We start from the raw sequence: 19226 nt of genomic DNA, 5'->3' as shown, positions 1-19226 counted from the left end.
CCACGCGAGTTCTCTTCACACTCGCCTCCCTCGCCCCCTCTCCGCCTCCTAGCCGCAACCTTCTAGCCAAAATGCCTGCACCACCCCATCACCATGTACTCTATGTTGGGCCCCAACAGCGACACTCCGTCGGCTGAACCTATGTCGTCCTAGCCCGAGGCTGAGTTGTTCCCTTTGGACGACTTCTCCAATAAGTTTGTCGAGTTCAACGAGTCATTCAAGACGGACCCGGAGTGCGAGGCGAATGAGGAGGGCGTGCGGTAGGACGACGGGTCGGACTCGGCAGACACGGAACATGCAGCTATCCTTGCATCGTCCCATACTGCGTGGTAGTAGAGGGACGCCACCTTTAAACCAGAGGAGGTCAACATGGCCATCTTGGAGCGCATGACCAACATCTCATCCGAGCAGGCACTAGTGGAGGAGGGTGGTCGCCTCCCCATGGAGGCCGAACAGAAGAGGATCCGCGAGCTCGACGCTCAGACCCGCCTCGGGGCTGATGTATGCGAAGCAGCGCGGGTCACCTAGAGGAGTGTCGCGTGAGGCTGCTGTTGCTCAAGTGCCCTCGTTGCAAGGAAGCTCCGCCCTCACTGGTGGCGGTCGAGCACCGGCAGATGCACAAAGCAAGGGACGTGTGTGTGTGTTTGTCCGCGGACTGAGTAGAGAGACGGGCGTGGGTGCGGTAGTGTGCCTAGGATTGTCGGCGAGTAGGCTAAGTTCAAGTTTCAGTTCAGTCATTCCTCATTTAAAATTGTAATATATAACATAATTTGAATTAAAATTTTAATTTCAAGAGACTTTTAGTGTTTTTTTTTCTAGTTGTTTGAGGGACGCTGCTGGACAGAGTCGCCCTTCAAAAGCGGCAACTAGAACCGGTGCCATAGATCTGTTTGTGCAACGCGTGTGTCGTACGTTCGTTTGAGGGATGCGGCTCACAGAATTCAAGCCGTTTTAGGGCATCTCCAACAGACCGACTTAAATCGGACGTTAAAAACGATCAACGCTTCCATTTATGTTGGCCCAAATGATCGAAAGCGACGACACGTCCGTTTGAATCTAGGGGTGTCTCCATCGGCCTGAGTCATAAAAAACAAGAATTTTTTCATTCATTAAAAGCCCATAATTTAAATAATTAGAAAAATGCAGAAAAAACTCAAAAAATAAACAAGGCCTGCTAAAACCTAGCCATGGACTACTACTCATCGTCGCTGACGAGGTCGATGATCTCCGACGTCTGACATGGTAGTTGGTAGAACGGTTGTCGAGGAAGGAGAGCCGGAGGTGGAGGAGGAAGAGGAGCATGCGGTGATGGCGGCCACAAATCCCAGGCTCGAAGAAGGAGATGACGCACGCTCGTGGGTTCGTGTCGGCGTGGCCGGAGGAGTCGCCGATGTCCCCTGAACCAGCGAGGATTCACAACGCTGGACGCCGAGTTCAGGTACCAGCCTCCTTCTGATAGGCCCGCATCTGACCATGGTACCGGCCGGTTCTTCTCCAGAGCCGGTTGATGGTGCTCGTAGTGTAGACTTCACATGGTTGAGGAACCCCAAGAGGAAGGTATGATGAGCATAGCAGCAAGTTTTCCCTTAGTAAGAAACCAATGTTTAATCGACCAGTAGGAGAAAGGCGTGATTTCTGAAGGTGTTGTTAGCTAACTTGTGGCAGTGCGCATTACCGACGTTAGCAACAACATAGAATCTGCACACAACACAACCAAAGTACTTTGCCCCAACTTACAGTGAGGTTGTCAATCTCACCTATTTTATTAAACACAAATGATTAGACGTAGCGAGTGGAAAGAGATGTTTGAAGTGGAATTAAAGAGAATGATGCTTGCAGAAAGTAAATATAACAGGATGATTGTATCAGTGTAAAAGAAAGGACTAGGGTCCACAGTTCACTAGAGGTGTCTCTCCATAAAGATAAATAACATGTTGAGTGAATAAATTAAAGCTGGGCAATTGATAGAATAAATACCATACATGATAATACGATTACTATGAGATTCGTTGGGCATTACAACATAATATATAGACCGTAATCCAACTGCGTCTATGACTAATAATCCACCTTCCGGTTATTATCCGAACCCCTTCCAGTATTAAGTAGCAAGCAACACATTATCGTACTAAGCAATGTGTATAAAGTAAACAATAAAATTACCCTTAGATAAAACATTGTTGTTTTCTTCCTAGTAGCAACATCACGTCTACAATCTCAAAAGTTATTGTCACTCTTCCAGAAAACTAGAGGCATGAACTCACCATCGAGCATAAATACTCTCTCTTGGAGTCACAAGCATTTACTTGGCCAGAGTATCTCCTAGCAATGGAGAGCATGCAAGATCACAAATAACATATGACATGTATATATAATCGGTCTCAACATAGTATTCAATATTCATCGGATCCCAGCAAACATAATATGTAACATTACATAAAGATGATCTTATTGATCATGATAGGCAGCTCACAAGATCTAAACATGGGGCATAAATTGGAGAAGACAACCATCTAGCTACTGCTATTCAAGCTGCAAACGGCAGCGGGCCGTCTGCGGCGCCACGGAGTAGGCACAGTTAAATGCATCTGCGGGCTCCCACAGAAAGTTAAGGAAAAAGAACGGCATATGCGGGCCGGCCCGCAGTTGCCGCGGTGCTGCGATTTTAGGTCTTCCTCTCGAGCGATGCGGCGAGCCAGAGCGACCCGATAGGTTCCCCCGCGACCGGAGCGCCGCCATGGACGCCCTTCCTCCTTCGGTTCCGACGGAACCGGCCTTTCCTTCTCCCTCTACTACTTCCCCACCTCCAGCGCTCCCCTTCTTGGTCGGTTCGTCGGCTCCTCCCTCGATTCCCATCTTGGTCGGCGACGGGCAGCCGGAGGCTAGGCCGAAGGCTAGGCCGGAAATGAAGGCAAGCAAGATAGGGTTCGATGGCGGAGAGCCACATCCTGGCATGGACGGCGTGGGGAGGGTGGGCGGCCAAGAGATCGATGGCGGTGATCCACAACCTGGCACGGACGACGGTGCTGATCCACAGTTGTGCATCGACGCCGGCGGCAAGAAGCGGTCGCAGTGCAATAACAATGAGCGCAGTAAGCCCAACAAAAGCTCCATCATCCCCACCATCAACAAGGTAGCGAAATCAACTCACTTGTGTATCTGACTGTTAGTACGACTTACTCCTCCTCCTCTGTGCTGGCCATGACTGTAAAAATTCTTCCGAATGCTTTCTTCTATTTCGACTCTAAAACGAAGCTTAATCATCAAATTGCACACGGTTTCGGATTACATGGGAGATGCCCTGAATCGATTAATCAGTATTAGTAGGTTTCTTGGATGAATTACATGGTGGAGATGCCGCTATTCTGCTTTGAGCCGAGGAATCCACCTGGTATTTCCGGACTATCAAGGGCTCCCTGCATATGGCCAGATAATATCAGGTATTCAGGTGGAACTAGTATTGTGTAGTGACCAGATTTATAAATCTTGTCTATTTAACTGATATTCCATATCTATCCATGTGAGTACCTGCGCCTCTTGTGTTCATCTGAATAGTATGCTATGGTGTACTAGTAATTTTTCCAGTGGAAACTGCTAGTATCGTTCTACCCCATGCAATGGACAGATCCAGGTGCAATCATATGATGAATCACGATTTTCTTGATTGTTTCTATGCGCTGCAGACCTTTTATGAATAATGATTTCTCTTTATTTCAAACATATGTTTAATAGGAATTATTGGACAGAGCCTAAAATATATAGTTCTCTTTGTTTAATAGGCATCTCAGATTCAATTGGGAGAGGGCAAGCTTCACACAGGGAAAACCCGAAAGCCAAGATCAGAGAAAATAAGAAATAGCAAGGTTCCTTTTTTGGATAATTTGGTTTTACTTAGTTCATGATCATTTCATACACATGTTAATCCCTAGTTTAATTGCTTGTCTTAATTTTTAGGGAGACCTTCCAATGGGTTCAAAGTCAGCCAGTCCATTACTTCGATCTCCAATCCAATTAACAAGTTCACCAGGGGTTAATATGCTTGCCCGTTCTATAGCAGTGAAAAGAGCATCAGTAATAGAAAGGGTTGCTTCCATAAAAAGAGCAAAGATGACAGGTTCACCTAAGACATCACAGCACCCACCAAGTTTTACTCAATTAAGTTCCCCTTCTCTTGAAGATCTTTCACCTGGTACAAGAACTACCAATTCGCATGGTATGATCTGCTTCCATGTATTCGTATATTACTCACTTAGTTTTTGTTTACTTTTGATGTGCTAACTAAACTTTTTCCCATGCATGTAGCATCAAAACGAAGACGCCGCAAGTTGATATCAGCCATATGGGCAGAAGCTTAACCTATCTATAAGGACGGGAAGTTTATGGAAGGCAAGTGCATTCACTGTCATCGGATATTTGCAGCCAGCGGAGATTCTGTGACCAGCCACATCAAACGGCATTTGAAGATATGCGATGCAAAAACTGCAATGACTGAAATGGTTGATAGGATGGGTCGTTCTGATTCAAAGGACCCCAATTGGAAGTACGATCCCAAGGTCGCGAGAAGGAAATTGGTAAAACTAATTGTACGTTGTCAATGAAATGCCATTTTCATTGGTTGAGTATGCACCATTTAGGGAGTTCACGGCTTCATTGAATCCTTGGTTCGAAAATGTTTCTAGAACAACTATAAAAAATGAGTGTATGGATGCATTTAACGATCACGGAAATGCACTGAGAGATTATTTTGAAAATTGTGCCTCTCGCATATCTCTCACAGGAGATATGTGGACCTCTAACCAGAAGCTGGGATACTTCTGCATGACCTGTCATTGGATTTCTAATGATTGGATTCTTCATAAACATATTATAAGGTTTGCTATGCTAGAGACTCCGCACAACTCTGTTAACATTTTCAATATAGTTCTAGACAGCCTTCGTGAATGGAACTTAGAGGACAAAGTGTTTAGCTTTACATTGGATAATGCATCAGTAAACACTGCCATGGTCAACTTATTGAGGACAAACTTGAAGACGAAAGGTTTTCTGCTTTTAGAGGGGAAGTTACTTCATTTCCGCTGTGCTACACATGTGCTTAATACAATTGTTCAAGATGGTCTTCGAGTGCTAAAAAGTGTTATCAATAACATTAGAGAGAGTGTGAAGTATGTGCGAAGCTCACAACAAAGATACGAGAAGTTCCTTGGGATAATTATACAAGAAGGATTGTGTGCAACATATAGTCGTCCTTGTGGTGATGTGACCACCCGTTGGAACTCAACATATTTGATGCTTCAATCTGCTTTACCCCTTCGAAGTGCATTTGTTTCCCTAGAGAATCAAGATAAGGAGTACACATTTGCTCCTTCGAACCCTGAATGGACATTGTCTGAAGCTGTATTGAATTTATTGGAGACCTTCTACACAGCAACAGAAACTCTGTCAGGCTCAAAATATCCAACCTCCCATCTTTACTTCTACCAGTTTTGGAACATCAAAAAAGTGTTGAATACAGAAGAATCAATTTTGAACAGAAAAATATTGAATGAGGAAGCATCAAGTCAGGACACAACAATTGCACGCATGGTCGAACAGATGCAAACAAAGTTCAACCTATATTGGAAGGAGATATACATGTCTGCTTGCATTCCTGTTATTCTTGATCCGAGGTACAAGTACGACTTCCTTGAGTATCACTTGAGTGATTTTGGAAGTGAAAAGGAGGCAGACACATGGATGAGTGAAGTGAAGAATACCACGCAGAAGCTCTTCAATGAATACAATCAACTTATTTCTGGAGAGATGCAAGATTGTGATATTCAGGAGGTGCAAGATGTTAACGACCCACTTGCAGAGTGGGATCAGTACATGAAGTCAAAAAGGCGACAGTCAAGCAATGAGCTAGATCAATATTTGAAGGAAAAGTTGACACCTCGAAGGGACGAGATTGATATTCTAAAATGGTGGAAAGGAAAATCTGAGATATATCCAGTGCTCTCTGTAATGGCTCGTGACGTATTGGCCATCCCTGCTTCAACAGTGCCTTCCGAGTCGGCTTTTAGCACCGGAGGACGCATCATCAGTGATTACAGGAGTAGCCTCGCACCTACTACCATTGAGGCTTTGATATGTCTACAGGATTGGTTTAAGGCAGCCGGTATGTATTTTTTCGCTTAAGTGCTTTCCTTTGGCTCATATAATATTTTCGTGTGGCAAATAAAATTTCTCTTGTACTTTCAGACGCTATGGAAAATGACGACTAGGAATTTGTTTTGGAGCTTTCCTTGCATCATAACAGGTACATATTCTGTACCCATGATATCTAAGTTCCTATTATTAGCACATGTTCTGCTACATGGTCATATAATATCCCATTTTAGTTTGCTTAATGGTTTGTATATTGTGTATCCTGGCACTTAATGACTGAGTTTTGGCTTGTGACCTGACCTCCGGTAGGAAGGAGATGATGTGTACATGACATTTGGTATATTTGTTTACTCCTCTGTAGTGAATCCTGGAGTACATTTTGTGTACATGACATTCATGGACTGAATCCTGGTGTATATTTGTTTTTTCCTCTCTAGTGCATGATATATAAATAGTTGAAGTTTACTATTCTGTCCAATGTGTATGATACTCAAAATTTTCCTTCTAGGGCTTAAATGAATCTGGGTGACATCTGAATGCTTATTTATGTTCTCATTTGTGCTATTAGTTTAGTCCCAGTTGAGTTGGAGATCTTGAAGAAACAAGGATGCCTGATCGTATGTTGCGGTTTTCTGTTGGCAATCGAAGCGGAGGACATGGGATTCGATTCGATCTGATGTTGAGAGGAGGCAGGCTTGACTTCTTTTGTTTCCTTGCTATATATTGGAGGAGGCGGCAGTTGTGATCCGTCAGTTTCTGTGACTTGTGTTGTGTCGGTTTGTTTATGGCTAGCCATTTTCCTGCTTGAAGTGTGGCTGATTGAACAATGTACATGAGACATGTGGTGCACTGGAACAACAGTTTGTTAATTGCAGACATCTGAGACTTGCTAGCTTTGTTCTTACCTTTTTATTTTATTTTGAAAGCTTCACTATCATCTGAATCGACCCAGAATTAGTTGTGCTATTAAATAATATACTGTACTTTCGTCACAAGTTCTGCAATGCTATGAATCGACCCAAAAACTAAGTCATTTGGAGAGCTAGCTAACAGCGAAGGAATTGCTCCTTTGCTCAACAGAGCTAGCGAACAGGGAACTGCTGGCAAAGGCAGGGAGGAAACAAGCGGCCCAAGCGGTCTCCGCGTAGGCTCGCCAGAAATATGGGCCTGCCGCAGGTGGCCCACTAATTAGCTGCGGGCTCATGCGGAAATATGCGGGCCTCCGCATCAGGTCCCGCTTGCACCCTGAACTGCTATGGACCCGTAGTCCAGGGATGAACTACTCACGCATCACTTCGGAGGCGGGCATGGCGATGTAGAGGCCTCCGGTGGTGATCTCCCCCTCCGGCAGGGTGCCGGGAAGAGCTTCAGAACCCTCCCGAGCTAGGGTCTGCGATGACGGCCGCGACAAAACTTTTCGTGGATGGAGGCTCGGGTGTTTAGCGTTTTCCCGAGATCGTGAATAAATAGGCGGAAGGGCGAGGTCGGTGGAGGCCAGGGGGGCGACACCACCCCTTTATGTGGCCAAAGGCCAGGCCGTGCCTAGGGTTGGTTTGGCCACCCTGTTGCCTCTCTTCGTCTCCCCTCTGGACTTCGTCTTCGTTACAGTAAAATATTGACTTCGGCTTTTGTGTCATCCAATTCCGAGAATATTTCCTATAAAATTTTCTGAAATACAAAACAATAGAAAACTGGGAACTGGCACTGTGGCCACTTGTTAATAGTTCAGTGCCGGAAAATGTATAAAAGTGCAACGAAGTGTGAGCAAAACATATATAAATTGGTGTAAAACAAGCATGGATCATCAAAAATTATAGATACGTTTGCAACATATCACCGGTGCACGAAGTCGACGAGGACGTACCGCCTGTGCCACGGCTTCTTGCCGGAACCCGAGCCACCGGCCTCGTGGTCGTTCTTCCCCTTGAGGAAATGCCAACCCTTCCCAATGGCATCGGTTGGGTGGGTGTGTGACGAGGTGGAGAGCTCTGAGAATGGCGTGGGCTAGAAAATGGGCGCCGCTAATGGCCCTTAAAAAGGCTCGGATGCCACCTTGCATTCAATGTCCTGCCATTGAAGGCTCTGCGGTACCGCCCACCAGCGCAAACGCGCGGTAAGCGAGGCGCTCCATTAGCGCAGTGCAGAAATCTGCGACGCGCCGCCCATCAATTCTGCAATGCTTAAGGCGAAGCATCAGGAGCGTTACCAGTGCGCCCGTGCGAGAAGGACGCTTATCGTCTGTATGTGTCGGCCCTAAGAGCATCTCTAGTCGCGTCCCCCAAAGCTTCGTCGGATATTTCGGCCCTAGTCACGCGTCCCAAAGGCCCCTTCCGCCCGATGTGGCCCAATACGTTGTTCGGCGCCCTGAGCCCATCCCCGCTCCATAGGGGACGGTTCGGGCAGGCCAGACAGAGCACGAAGAAAGGCTGCGACTAGTGGGCCCGACGCGTCATTGACGTACAAACGACGACCAACCGTCGCCTACCTCGCGACAGAATTATTATTGGCACGCAGCAACGATGCAGTTGCCAGAAAGAGGAACCACCGGAGTGGCAACCGTGTCGATCGACGGCGAACCGCCAGAATGGAGCGCGGCCGCCTCGGAAGAGCAACTGCAACCCTCTTCGATATTTGTGCCGCCATTCATCCCCGCTCAATAGGACCCCTACGTCTGCGCATTCGGATCTCCAACCGGCCGGCACCCATCATCTCTACGACTGAGCAACCTCTCCTCTCTGACCATGAGCAACCTCTCTTTGCCATCGGACTCCGATAGTGAGGGGAAGCCGCCGGGATGGTGCCATTGGTGGGAAAGAACTGCCACGCCTAGCATCTCGCTCCCCGCCGATGGATGGCTGGGAGGAGGAGTGGGAGGCCGTCGCCGAGGACGGCCATGAGGAGGAGGAGGAAGAGGATGAAGATGCCAGGTGGAGACGGCTGGAGGCGGAGGAGGCAGTTGAGGAGGCGGCGGCGGAAAAGAAGGAGACAAGGGCCCGGGCGAAGGCGAAGAGGGAGGTGCAGCAGGCGTGCACCGACGACGACGAAGACACCAAGGACTACTCGTCGGAGGGGGACACAAGCTACTCGGACGCGTCGAACGCCACTACCTCTGTGGAAGAGGTGATGAGTAGAAAGCGCCTCCGTGAGGACGACGAGGCGAGACCATAAAAGGAGAAGTAGCTTAGTTTAAAAATTAGTTTAAACATATTTTTTCGTAGTTTTTATGTTTAATTTATATCAACATATTGCACTACTTTCAAAATCTTGATTCTACCTACAAATTTCTTCTCTCTATTGAAATGAAAATACAAAAAAAATAAAAAAATATTTTAATATTTGGCGATGTGTTTGGAGACCACGGCTGAGCAGCGACACGCTTCCAAACGTGACACGAGGCGGATGTGTTTCTCAAACATTTGATTCGGCGCCGTTTGGAAGCTCCTTTTGAGGACGCGAGTGAAGATGCTTCAGTAGATGCTTTTACCTAACTCCGGCCATACCAGTTACTCCCCCTTGCTTTGCTTTCCATGCAACGCAGAGCAAACACACAACAGAACGCATCACCGCTTTTCCCGCCGAGACCATACATGAACTGGCTCGGCCATGAAGAAAACACGAACACACACACATGCTGTTTGCGACAGGCAAGGGAATGGCTTCTTTAACTCTGCCACACACTGGCGTCGGGAAGATTTGGCTGCTGGGCTCGTTTCCGGCGAAGCACCAACCCTGGAATCTGTGCCGGCCGGGTGAGGGAACAAGAGATTTAACACCATGCATGCATGCTCTGCGCTGCGACACTGCAGGCTGGGCAGCAACGTACTGCTGCATCCTTGCTCTGTCTCTGCGCGCACGCGCATGGAATGAACTGGAACCTCTGCTCATCGATCGACCTTTTCAGCAGCGCATGTCCAGGGCTCGGCATCGCAATTCTGGGTGAAATTTCGGTAATTGCATCTCCAGCGGCGGCGCAACGCATTTTTATATCCGGTATCGTCCGTTTGCGTCGCGCTACGGACGCTAAAATAACCATTTTTTCCGCACATTTCGTTTGCGTCTGGTCTGCTCCAGCATGGCGACGCATTTTTTTCTCCTTTTTCCCCTCTTCTCCATTAATTACACATAGTTTCAAATATTACATTTTGAAACATGATTTTACACAGACTAACACATAGTTTGGAACATTGTTTACACAAACTAACACATAGTTTGAACCATGGCCGACACAAATATAAATTTTTTTTAAAAAGAATCCAGTTATGTTGATTTCCGTATGTTCGCTACCAAGAAAGAACATTCGAGGGCACACCCAATCACCGAAACTGGAAAATCCAGCGGGGGGAGATGATGCCCATGTTGGTTCTACCGATGAGACGAACATCCAGAAACCTCGACTATTGGCTTCGTCTGGCCCGTAGCCAGATTCGCTGCAAAGAAAGAACTCTCGACGTTCTAACTATCGGTGTCGGAGCCGGAGTCGCTGGTGTGGTAGTGCCTGCGGCAGGCCGTGTCGTCAAACACCTTGACGATCATCTCGCCGTCCCCCTCGTAGAGGAAGGTGAGCTGGCAGCCGGGCTCGTGGTCGAGGTCACGGGCGAACTTGTCCCACCCCGTGTGCAGGTACATCTTGCCATGTCCGTCGAACAGGACCTCCACGGTCCAGCGGCAGAAGTTGCAGCTTGCCTCCCGTAGCTGCAACTGCGCCGGCTCGACGCCGTCGACGAACTCGGTGAACTTGTCCGGTAGCCGCTTGATGGCGAGTGGGTCATCGTCGATGCGGAGGAGGAACTCGAAGCAGCGCTCCTCCTGCGAGGACGAGGAGGGCGCAGGCGACGGCGAGCGTGGGGCCGTAGCTGCTCCACCACGGCGGCCCCTGCCCTGGCCACGGGGGCGCCCAGGGCCGTAGCCTCGACCGCCTCGCCGGCCACCATGACCGACCATGGACTTCCTCGCGGGCTTGGCTGCGTCGCAGGAACACCTAGGCGGCGCTATGGTCGAGCTTTGTGGCGGCTAGGGTTTCTTTTGGAGGAGTGGATGAGGAAGAAGAACGAGCGCCCCTTCATATAGGCCGGCGGCATGAGGTGGCCGCGGGATGCGTGGCGTCGCCATTAACGTGGTTGGCGGAGGTGGGTGGCCGCTCGGCAGCCGAGGCATCGTCGCCATTAACGTAGCGCAGAGTGCCGAAGCAACGCAGCGGCGCAGTCACTGGCGCATTTGAGAAGACGCATTGACGCAGGGTCGCTGCCAGGCGGGCCCAACGAAACGTCCGCCAGACGCGAGTGGACGTTTCCGGACGTCCGCAAAGACGCATCCGAGGCGCATATTTGGGTCAGGTTTGCGTCTCCGCGGATGGCCCGGTCACTTTGCGTCGCCCCGCTGGAAATGGTGCCAGACGCATTTCCGGTCACGGTGGACGAAAATGGTCGCTGAGCGTTCGTTTGCGTCACGTCGCTGGAGATGCCATAAATATCACAAATTGCGTTGGTAACTTGTTTACTGGTTGATTAAGCTTCTATCTCACATTGTGATAGTTGACTTGTCATTGCATAAAGAAAGTTGTTTAGCATTGCCATAAAAATGATTGGGTAAAGTGCACATTTTAGTTTGTCCTGGACAAAATGTTGTCCATGCCTTGTATGGTCTGAGATCCCCTCAAATAAATAACCATACGGTTTCTAAAGATGGACCAATTGTACAGAGTGCATTGGGGGCTCGCCCAGAGTCTGCTAAGGGCATCTCCACCGGGGCGACGCAAACAGATATTTTTCGTCCGTTTGCGTCTGCGTGGATGTGGTGACCCTGCATACCACTGCATGTTGTAGTATGCCAGTCGTTGATATAACATTCACGAAGTACCATTCCGCAAATATTACATCCCTCAGAGTAGTACAATAGAACATAGTAGGTTCATAACTCATTCAGTTATTATTACAACTATCATACACATGTCATCTCGGAGCTCCTCTTGGGTCCTAAGAGGATTACTCCCGGGTTCGAGGCGAACCCAACATAGCTTACAATATAAGAGTCTCATTAAGTTATACATTTATTTTCTCGAGCAGCTAAATACTAAGAGTTCGGGCTGCTCGGTTACTACTCCTACTGGATATCTCTAGGCTTGATCTCCTCCGGAAGCCTCCCCGGATCCGTAGACGATGAGGTAGTCTACGCCTTCTATACCTCCAGAGAGGTCTGGTTCTTCATAGCCGATGATCTCGGCTCCTTCATTGTGGTCGTAGTCCTCCTCCAGACGATTCAGACAATCTAAGCATGGGATTTAAGAGTGGTATGAGTACGAGCGTACTCAACAAGTTCATTATAGATAAGAGGTGTTTAATGCTCTAGCTACAATATTAGACCAGAAAGTCTAATACCAATGCAAGTTTTGATAAACATTTCTTCAAGAGATTGCTTTTATTCCAAAGAGCTATGTCCGTCAGCCTTCACCGGTTTACTAGAACTTCATGGAGCTCCTTTCCGGCCGTGTTCGCAGTTCCTCATCCCGTAACAGGGAGTGACAGGTCACAGTTCTTTACACTCTGCAGAGGTGTGTTGCTTTACCCATAAGAGATCTTAACCTTGGTGCCAACCGGGCAGCTTTCCCGTCCACACTTCCTTCGGTGTGAGGCCCGGTATAAGGTCTAGCCAATCATGTTCCTCCGCTACCTCGAACACCCACCCTTTGTTGCATGCCCCGACCCTGGGTCCTCGCCGGTCCCATTATTCCCACTCACGGGTGGACCCCGACCACGACGACAGTTTGGGATCGAACCAAACTCCTTCGCCGGTAGCTGCAACCCATCATAGACCACAATACCGTGGGGACTTAAGGCTTCCCCAGCCAACCGCTTGCACTTCGAGCGACAAGTGTCTACGGACTATGCCGTGGGGACTTAAGGCTTCCCCAGCCAACCGCTTGCCCTGACAGATACAAGTGTCTACGGTAAAGCGCATCCGTTGATGAACGAGAGGTGGAAACACTTTTGACTACTCCGTCCCACTCCGGATCTTATGGTTAACACGGGTATTACGGCACAAGAATCACTGGCGACATTTGTTGTTTAATCCTAGATGGATATAAGCCCGTGCAATGGAACCTCCACCATATCAACACAATCCATGGTTCCATTGCCCACCACATAGTCATATTCATAGTTATGAAAGTAGTGGTTTTGATTTTTATGCAATAGTGATAACCATAATACTTTGCAAGTAATTTGATAGAAATACTCAAATGACATGAGCAAGTGATGAACTTGCCTGAACACTGCAAAGTTTTGCAGTTGGAAGGTGTGGACTGACCCTTGTCCTCTGCCTCTGAAAAATAGCATCATTGTCCGATAAGGGCAATGGTTAAAGAAGCAATTATGCATGATTCAGCTTTTAGGGTTGTCCCCCCTTTTCTGGTGTTTTATTATTTTATGTGGAAGGTTAATACTAAGAACAATTTAGGGATACTCTGTTTAGGGTAAAATACAACCTTGAAATGTTGTCAAGGTGTTTTTATAGTCCAAAGGCATTATTGAACTAATTTTCATTAAAAATAATATGAGTGATTTAAATGATTATTTAAATCATCAAATTAAGACTTATTCTTAGTTGTTTTCAAAAATTCCCTTTGATATTTTATTCAGGTAGAGAATTTTATGCTGATTAATTTTCATATTTTTAATTATTTTTTTAGAGTTATTTAAATATTTATTGTGATTTACCAAAGTTTATGTAATTTAATTGAATTGTGAAATGGCAAAAATGCCCCTGGGCCCACCTGTCGGTGCAACCCAGTGGGTTAGGTCGAACCGACCGGCCTGGTCCGGCTCGACCAGCCTCACTTCTCTCTCTCCCTCTCACGCGCGACCGAACCCTAACCCTAGCCCGCTCTGGCGACTCGCGTCCCCTCCGCCGTCGCCGCTCGATTCCGGCGAGATTCGCCGGACCTGGCCCCCGCCATGGTGCGCAATCGACGCGCCCCACGACGACGGTCAATCCTATCCACGTCGATCTGACGCGGGCGACCTGCTGCTTTCGGCCTCGACCCCTTCTGGTGCTAGGGTTACGGGATCCGCTCGATCCCGCCGTTCCTGGCGCTCCTGGTGCTTGGACTCCGCCCTGGCTTCGCCGCCGTGGTGCGGGTGGTGCCGTGGTGCCGCCATGGCCTGGCTTGGCTTGGCGCCGCCGCGCTCTGGCATGTGCCGCCGTGGCCGCCATGGTCGTGCCTATCTGCTCGACCACGGTAAGTGCGCCACTCCTTCTTCTCCTTTGTGTTCTATTTCTTCTCCTCCTAGCTTGAGATGCGGCTACTCCTCTTCATGGAGAGACCATCTCGTGCTGCTGCTATTGCTCTACTAGCTGTTGTTGCTGTGTTTGCTGTTGCGATGCTTCTTGTTCTTTGTGCGCATCTTTGCTAGGCTTCTACATTGCTATCTGGATGCTAGCTACTGCTGTATCCACACTTGTGCTTGTGCTTGTGCTTCTCTGTGCCTCTGTTCTTGATGCTATTCTTGTCAATTACTCAAGTGTATTCATATGTATTGCCCTGACTTGATTGCAGTATGCAATCCTTGCAAGTTTGCAAGAGCCAGTGCCTTTTGGTGCTATTCAGTGTGCTACAATTCATAGACATGCTCCCTTGAGCATGCCTGTGGGCTAAACAACACCATCCCTTGATGGTGTGCTTCTGCATATAATTATATGTCACATTTATGATTATCTGCTTTGCCATTGTTCCTGTTCTGTGGCCAATTCACTTGTCTGACATGTGTTGGTGCTATAATTGATGTTTAGCATACTGTAGCATGCTCTTGCATGCTTCTGGTGGTCATATGATTACCAGTTGCTTGTAGAAAGTGCTCTATGTTGTCTGTGCCTCACTGTGGTTCACTCTGGTGCTCATCCAGTGCTGTTTGTGCTACATACATGCTTAGCCTGTGTGTGCTGTTGCTGGCTCAAGCATCATCTGATGCTTGCAATGATCCTCTGGATCATTTGCCAAGCTCTGGTGTATTGACTTCTTGTATATTCATTTATCTGTGTTGTTTTGCTTGACCAAGTGGATAAATGATGTGAACTGCTTGGCGATTGTGATCATCTTACAGTTAAATTGATTGAGCTAGAGGGATGCCAACATCATTGGGTACCCTAGCTCATTGAACCCCCTTGGGTGATGATGTCTTTGGCTGGAAGTGTGGGCTGTGGGTTGAGGTGGCCTTGACGACCACTTGGTGCTGTCATGGTAGCTCCCCTTCTCGAGGGACTTCTTGTGGTGGATTGTTGCTTCTTTGGCACGACCATATTTGGTTGCCAGATTCTTTTGATGTTGACAAACCTAGATAGACACATGATAGTCTATCATGTCTGATGGCTTAACTAGCTCTAGGTTGTCAAGTGAACCTGGTAGCTAGCCAGGGTTTTGAATCCGTGTTGGATTTCTCTGGTTGTGTCCCTGTGTGGACACAACCAATGTTCTCTGGATGATCTCTACTGGCTGTTCTCTATGTTTGCTTGATCCAAATGACTAGATAGCCATATGATGACACAAACATAGGGTATCTACCCTTTTGGTGTGCTGGAGATCATGCTTGTGCAATATATGAACAGAACCATTTGGTCTGTTCATGATCATATGTATACCTCACTCCAGCTCCTAGAAATAGTGTGTTGGTGTAGAGGATTGCTTCAGCAATGAATTGATGCTTGCCCTGCTCCTCCTTGTGCTTGTGATCTTGGTTTGATTCTGTGGTGAATTTGGACAGATAGAACAGCAGTGTTGCTCTTCCTGTTCTAGTGCTTTTGATTTCTAGTGACTTACCCGGTGAAGATGCTTGGTCGATGACTGAGCTAGGTTTACTGTTGGAGAGGGTTTTATATGGTTGGCCTTTGTTTCCCTGGTCGACAGCTCCACCTTTCCCTTTGGTGACTCACTGTGTGTGTGTGCTGCATGCACACAGCCTTGTGTGCTGCCTGGTTGTGTGTGTGTGTAAGTCCAGCTTGGGACTTGTGCTGGTGAAGAGATCAGCTCGGCAGCTTGATCATATCCCCTCCATTTTATTTGTTTGCTAACCTGCCAAGTGGCTTTGCCACTTGGCTTAATGATCTGGTTGTTGTGTTGTTTGCAGGGATCAACCTGATGCTCCAAGGATCATGGAGATCATCAAGTACAAGGCTAAATGAAGACTAGATTGTAGTGTTAGGATAGATTATGAAATTGTAATTTCCTTTTCCTTTCATTTTCTATTTTGTCCAATTCTTGTAATATGTTGTAATTCCATAATTCAAATCTGAATATTGTAAAGACAATGTATTATGTGTGTGATGATCAATAAAGCTCAAGTTTTCCTTATTGAGCTTGGTGCAATTGTTGTATTACTTATATTCTTGCTTATTGATCATTGTTTGTGTAATTCTTTCAAGTTTGAATTATGTGATTATTATTTAATGTTTGAATTTGAAATTCAAATTCAATTTTTGGTTTGAATTCAATCAAACAACTTAACTTGTAATTCAATCATGCAACTTAAGATTTCGATGTAATATCCCTTCTCTCTTCTCGAAACCCTAATTTAGATAAGTAGCAACAAGTTCATCGCACTCTCGAAACCCTAACCCTGTAAGGTGTCGAGAGAGAAACCTGTCCCCCTTCGATGCAGTTTTGTTTTAAAAGCGCGAAATTTCCCCGTAATTTACAATGCAATGCACATCCCTTTCTAAAATCTACCCCTCGATCGTCTCTAAACCTGGGACATTACAGCCTTTCCCCCTTAAAGAAAACTTCGTCCCGAAGTTGTGGTTGTAATACCTGAAGAGTTCGGGGTATGTTTTCCTCAGGTCTTCCTCCTTTTCCCAGGTAGCTTCCCTCTCGGGATGGTGCTTCCATTGTATCTTGCAATATTTTATGGCTCGATTCTTGAGTTGTTTCCAGTTCTCCTCGAGAATCCTTGCTGGCTTCTCGATGTAAGTCAAGTCTGGTTGTAACTCGAGCTCTTCATGTGATACTGGTTCATCGGGGGTCTTCAGACACTTTCGGAGTTGCGACACATGGAATACATTGTGAACCTGAGATAACCTTCCCGGTAATTCCAATTCAAAGGCTAATCCTCGGTTTTGACTCAAAATCTTGAAAGGTCCTATGTATCTAGGACTGAGCTTTCCTTTTACTCCAAACCTCTGGAGTCCTTTCATCAGGCTTACCTTAAGATATACCATGTCTCCAACTCGTGGCTCCCATGTTCTCCTCTTCTGATCGGTATAACTCTTTTGCCGACTTTGGGCTATCTTGAGCCTATCTGTTATAATGTCAATGATGTATTGCTTTTCCTTGACATAATCAGGGTTGAACTCCTTGCTTGATCCAGCTTCATACCAACATATCGGTGATCTACACTTTCTTCCGTAGAGAGCTTCGAATGGTGCCATCTTGATACTACTTTGATAGCTATTGTTGTATGAGAACTCTGCTAATGGTAAGTGTTCTTCCCATGATCCTCCGAAGTCTAGGGCACAAGCCCTAAGCATATCCTCTAGGATCTGATTAGTTCTCTCCGTTTGTCCACCTGTCTGGGGATGATAGGCGGTACTATAATCCAACTTGGATCCTAAAGCTTCATGTAATTGCTTCCAGAATGCTGACGTGAACACGGACCCTCGATCCGACACAATCTTCTTGGGCACTCCATGTTTACTCACAATCTCTTTGATGTAAAGATCGATGAGTTTCTCTCCTTTATCCTGCTGGTTTACCGCTAAGAAGTGTGCACTTTTCGTCAACCGGTCCACGATTACCCATATCATGTCCTTCTTTTTATTGGTCATGGGTAGTCCGGTGATGAAATCCATTCCTATCTCCTCCCATTTCCATTCTGGAATGGGTAAAGGTTGTAACTTTCCTGCTGGACTCTGGTGTTCAGCCTTCACCCTTTGGCAGGTATGGCATTCCGCCACATATTGTGCTATTTCTCTCTTCATGTTGTTTCACCAGAATAGCTCCTTTAAATCCATGTACATCTTTGTACTACCCGGATGAATGGAGTATGGTGTTTGATGGGCTTCCCGGAGTATTACTTCCTTAATTTCAGCAATATCCGGAACACAAATTCTTTTCTGGAACCATAATGATCCAGATTCTCCTCGGTGAAATTCTGATGGTCTTCCCTCATCTATTCTTCTCATCTCCTCCACGATGAATGGATCGTCCAGCTGACCCATCATGATCTCATTCTTCAGGTTAACATTTAACTCATCGGCTACTTGCAACGCCGATAATCCTTCATGGGCTTCCTTCTCCCAAAGTTGTATTTGGGCTTGACTTATTTCCTTTCTCAACTCCGGTGATATTCCTTGTTCCACTCCTCCGGTGCTCTTCCTACTCAAGGCATCTGCTACAACATTGGCCTTTCCTGGAGTATAATTGATGGTCAAATCATAGTCCTTGATCAGTTCAAGCCATCTTTTCTGTCTCATATTGAGTTCCTTCTGAGTGAAGAAATATTTGAGACTCTTGTGATCTGTATAGAGCTCACACTTGGCTCCATAGAGAAAATGTCTCCATGTTTTGAGTGCAAATACAACTGCTGCTAATTCTAGATCATGCGTGGGATAATTCACTTCATGAGGTCTGAGTTGCCTCGATCCATAGGATATGACCTTCCGATCTTGCATGATTACGCAACCCAATCCATGCTTGGATGCGTCACAGTACACGGTATAATCCTTACCAACTTCCGGAACTGCTAACACCGGTGCCGTGGTGAGTTTCTCCTTCAGAGTTTGAAAACTCTTCTCACACTCCTCTGACCACACGAATGGTGTGTTCTTTCTTAACAGCTTGGTCATGGGTCCTGCTATCTTGGAGAATCCTTCAATGAATCTCCGATAATATCCTGCCATTCCTAGGAATCCTCGGATCTCCTTGACAGTCTTGGGTGCTTCCCATTCTAGAACTGCTGCTACCTTACTCGGGTTAACAGCTATTCCATCTTTACTAATAACATGACCAAGGAATTCCACTTGATCTAGCCAAAATTCACACTTGCTAAATTTGGCATAGAGTTGATGTTCCCTTAGTGTTTGCAACACTAGCCTCAGAT

General features: G+C 46.8%; 1 protein-coding gene across 1 annotated transcript; it reads left to right on the top strand.

The window, feature by feature from the left end:
• Positions 1–2731: 2731 nt before the first annotated feature.
• On the top strand, positions 2732–4372 carry LOC139832065 (uncharacterized). Its single transcript, XM_071821494.1, has 4 exons — positions 2732–3133; positions 3780–3863; positions 3955–4213; positions 4303–4372. Exons 1-4 carry the CDS (start codon positions 2738–2740, stop codon positions 4353–4355), a joined length of 792 nt encoding a protein of 263 aa, XP_071677595.1. The 5' UTR covers positions 2732–2737; the 3' UTR covers positions 4356–4372.
• The last annotated feature ends 14854 nt before the right edge of the window (positions 4373–19226 follow it).

This window comes from Lolium perenne, chromosome 6 (genome assembly GCF_019359855.2).
Source record: "Lolium perenne isolate Kyuss_39 chromosome 6, Kyuss_2.0, whole genome shotgun sequence".
NCBI lineage: Eukaryota > Viridiplantae > Streptophyta > Magnoliopsida > Poales > Poaceae > Lolium > Lolium perenne.
Note: the sequence above shows the minus strand (reverse complement) of the source record. Positions and strands in the feature narration are given on the sequence as shown.

Bases quoted from the DNA above. Each gene is read 5' to 3' on its own strand.
- LOC139832065 (XM_071821494.1), top strand. From the start codon at position 2,738: ATGGACGCCCTTCCTCCTTCGGTTCCGACGGAACCGGCCTTTCCTTCT. The intron at 3,134-3,779 runs GTAGCGAAATCA...TTTGTTTAATAG, and splicing joins TCATCCCCACCATCAACAAG to GCATCTCAGATTCAATTGGG. The intron at 3,864-3,954 runs GTTCCTTTTTTG...CTTAATTTTTAG, and splicing joins AGAAAATAAGAAATAGCAAG to GGAGACCTTCCAATGGGTTC.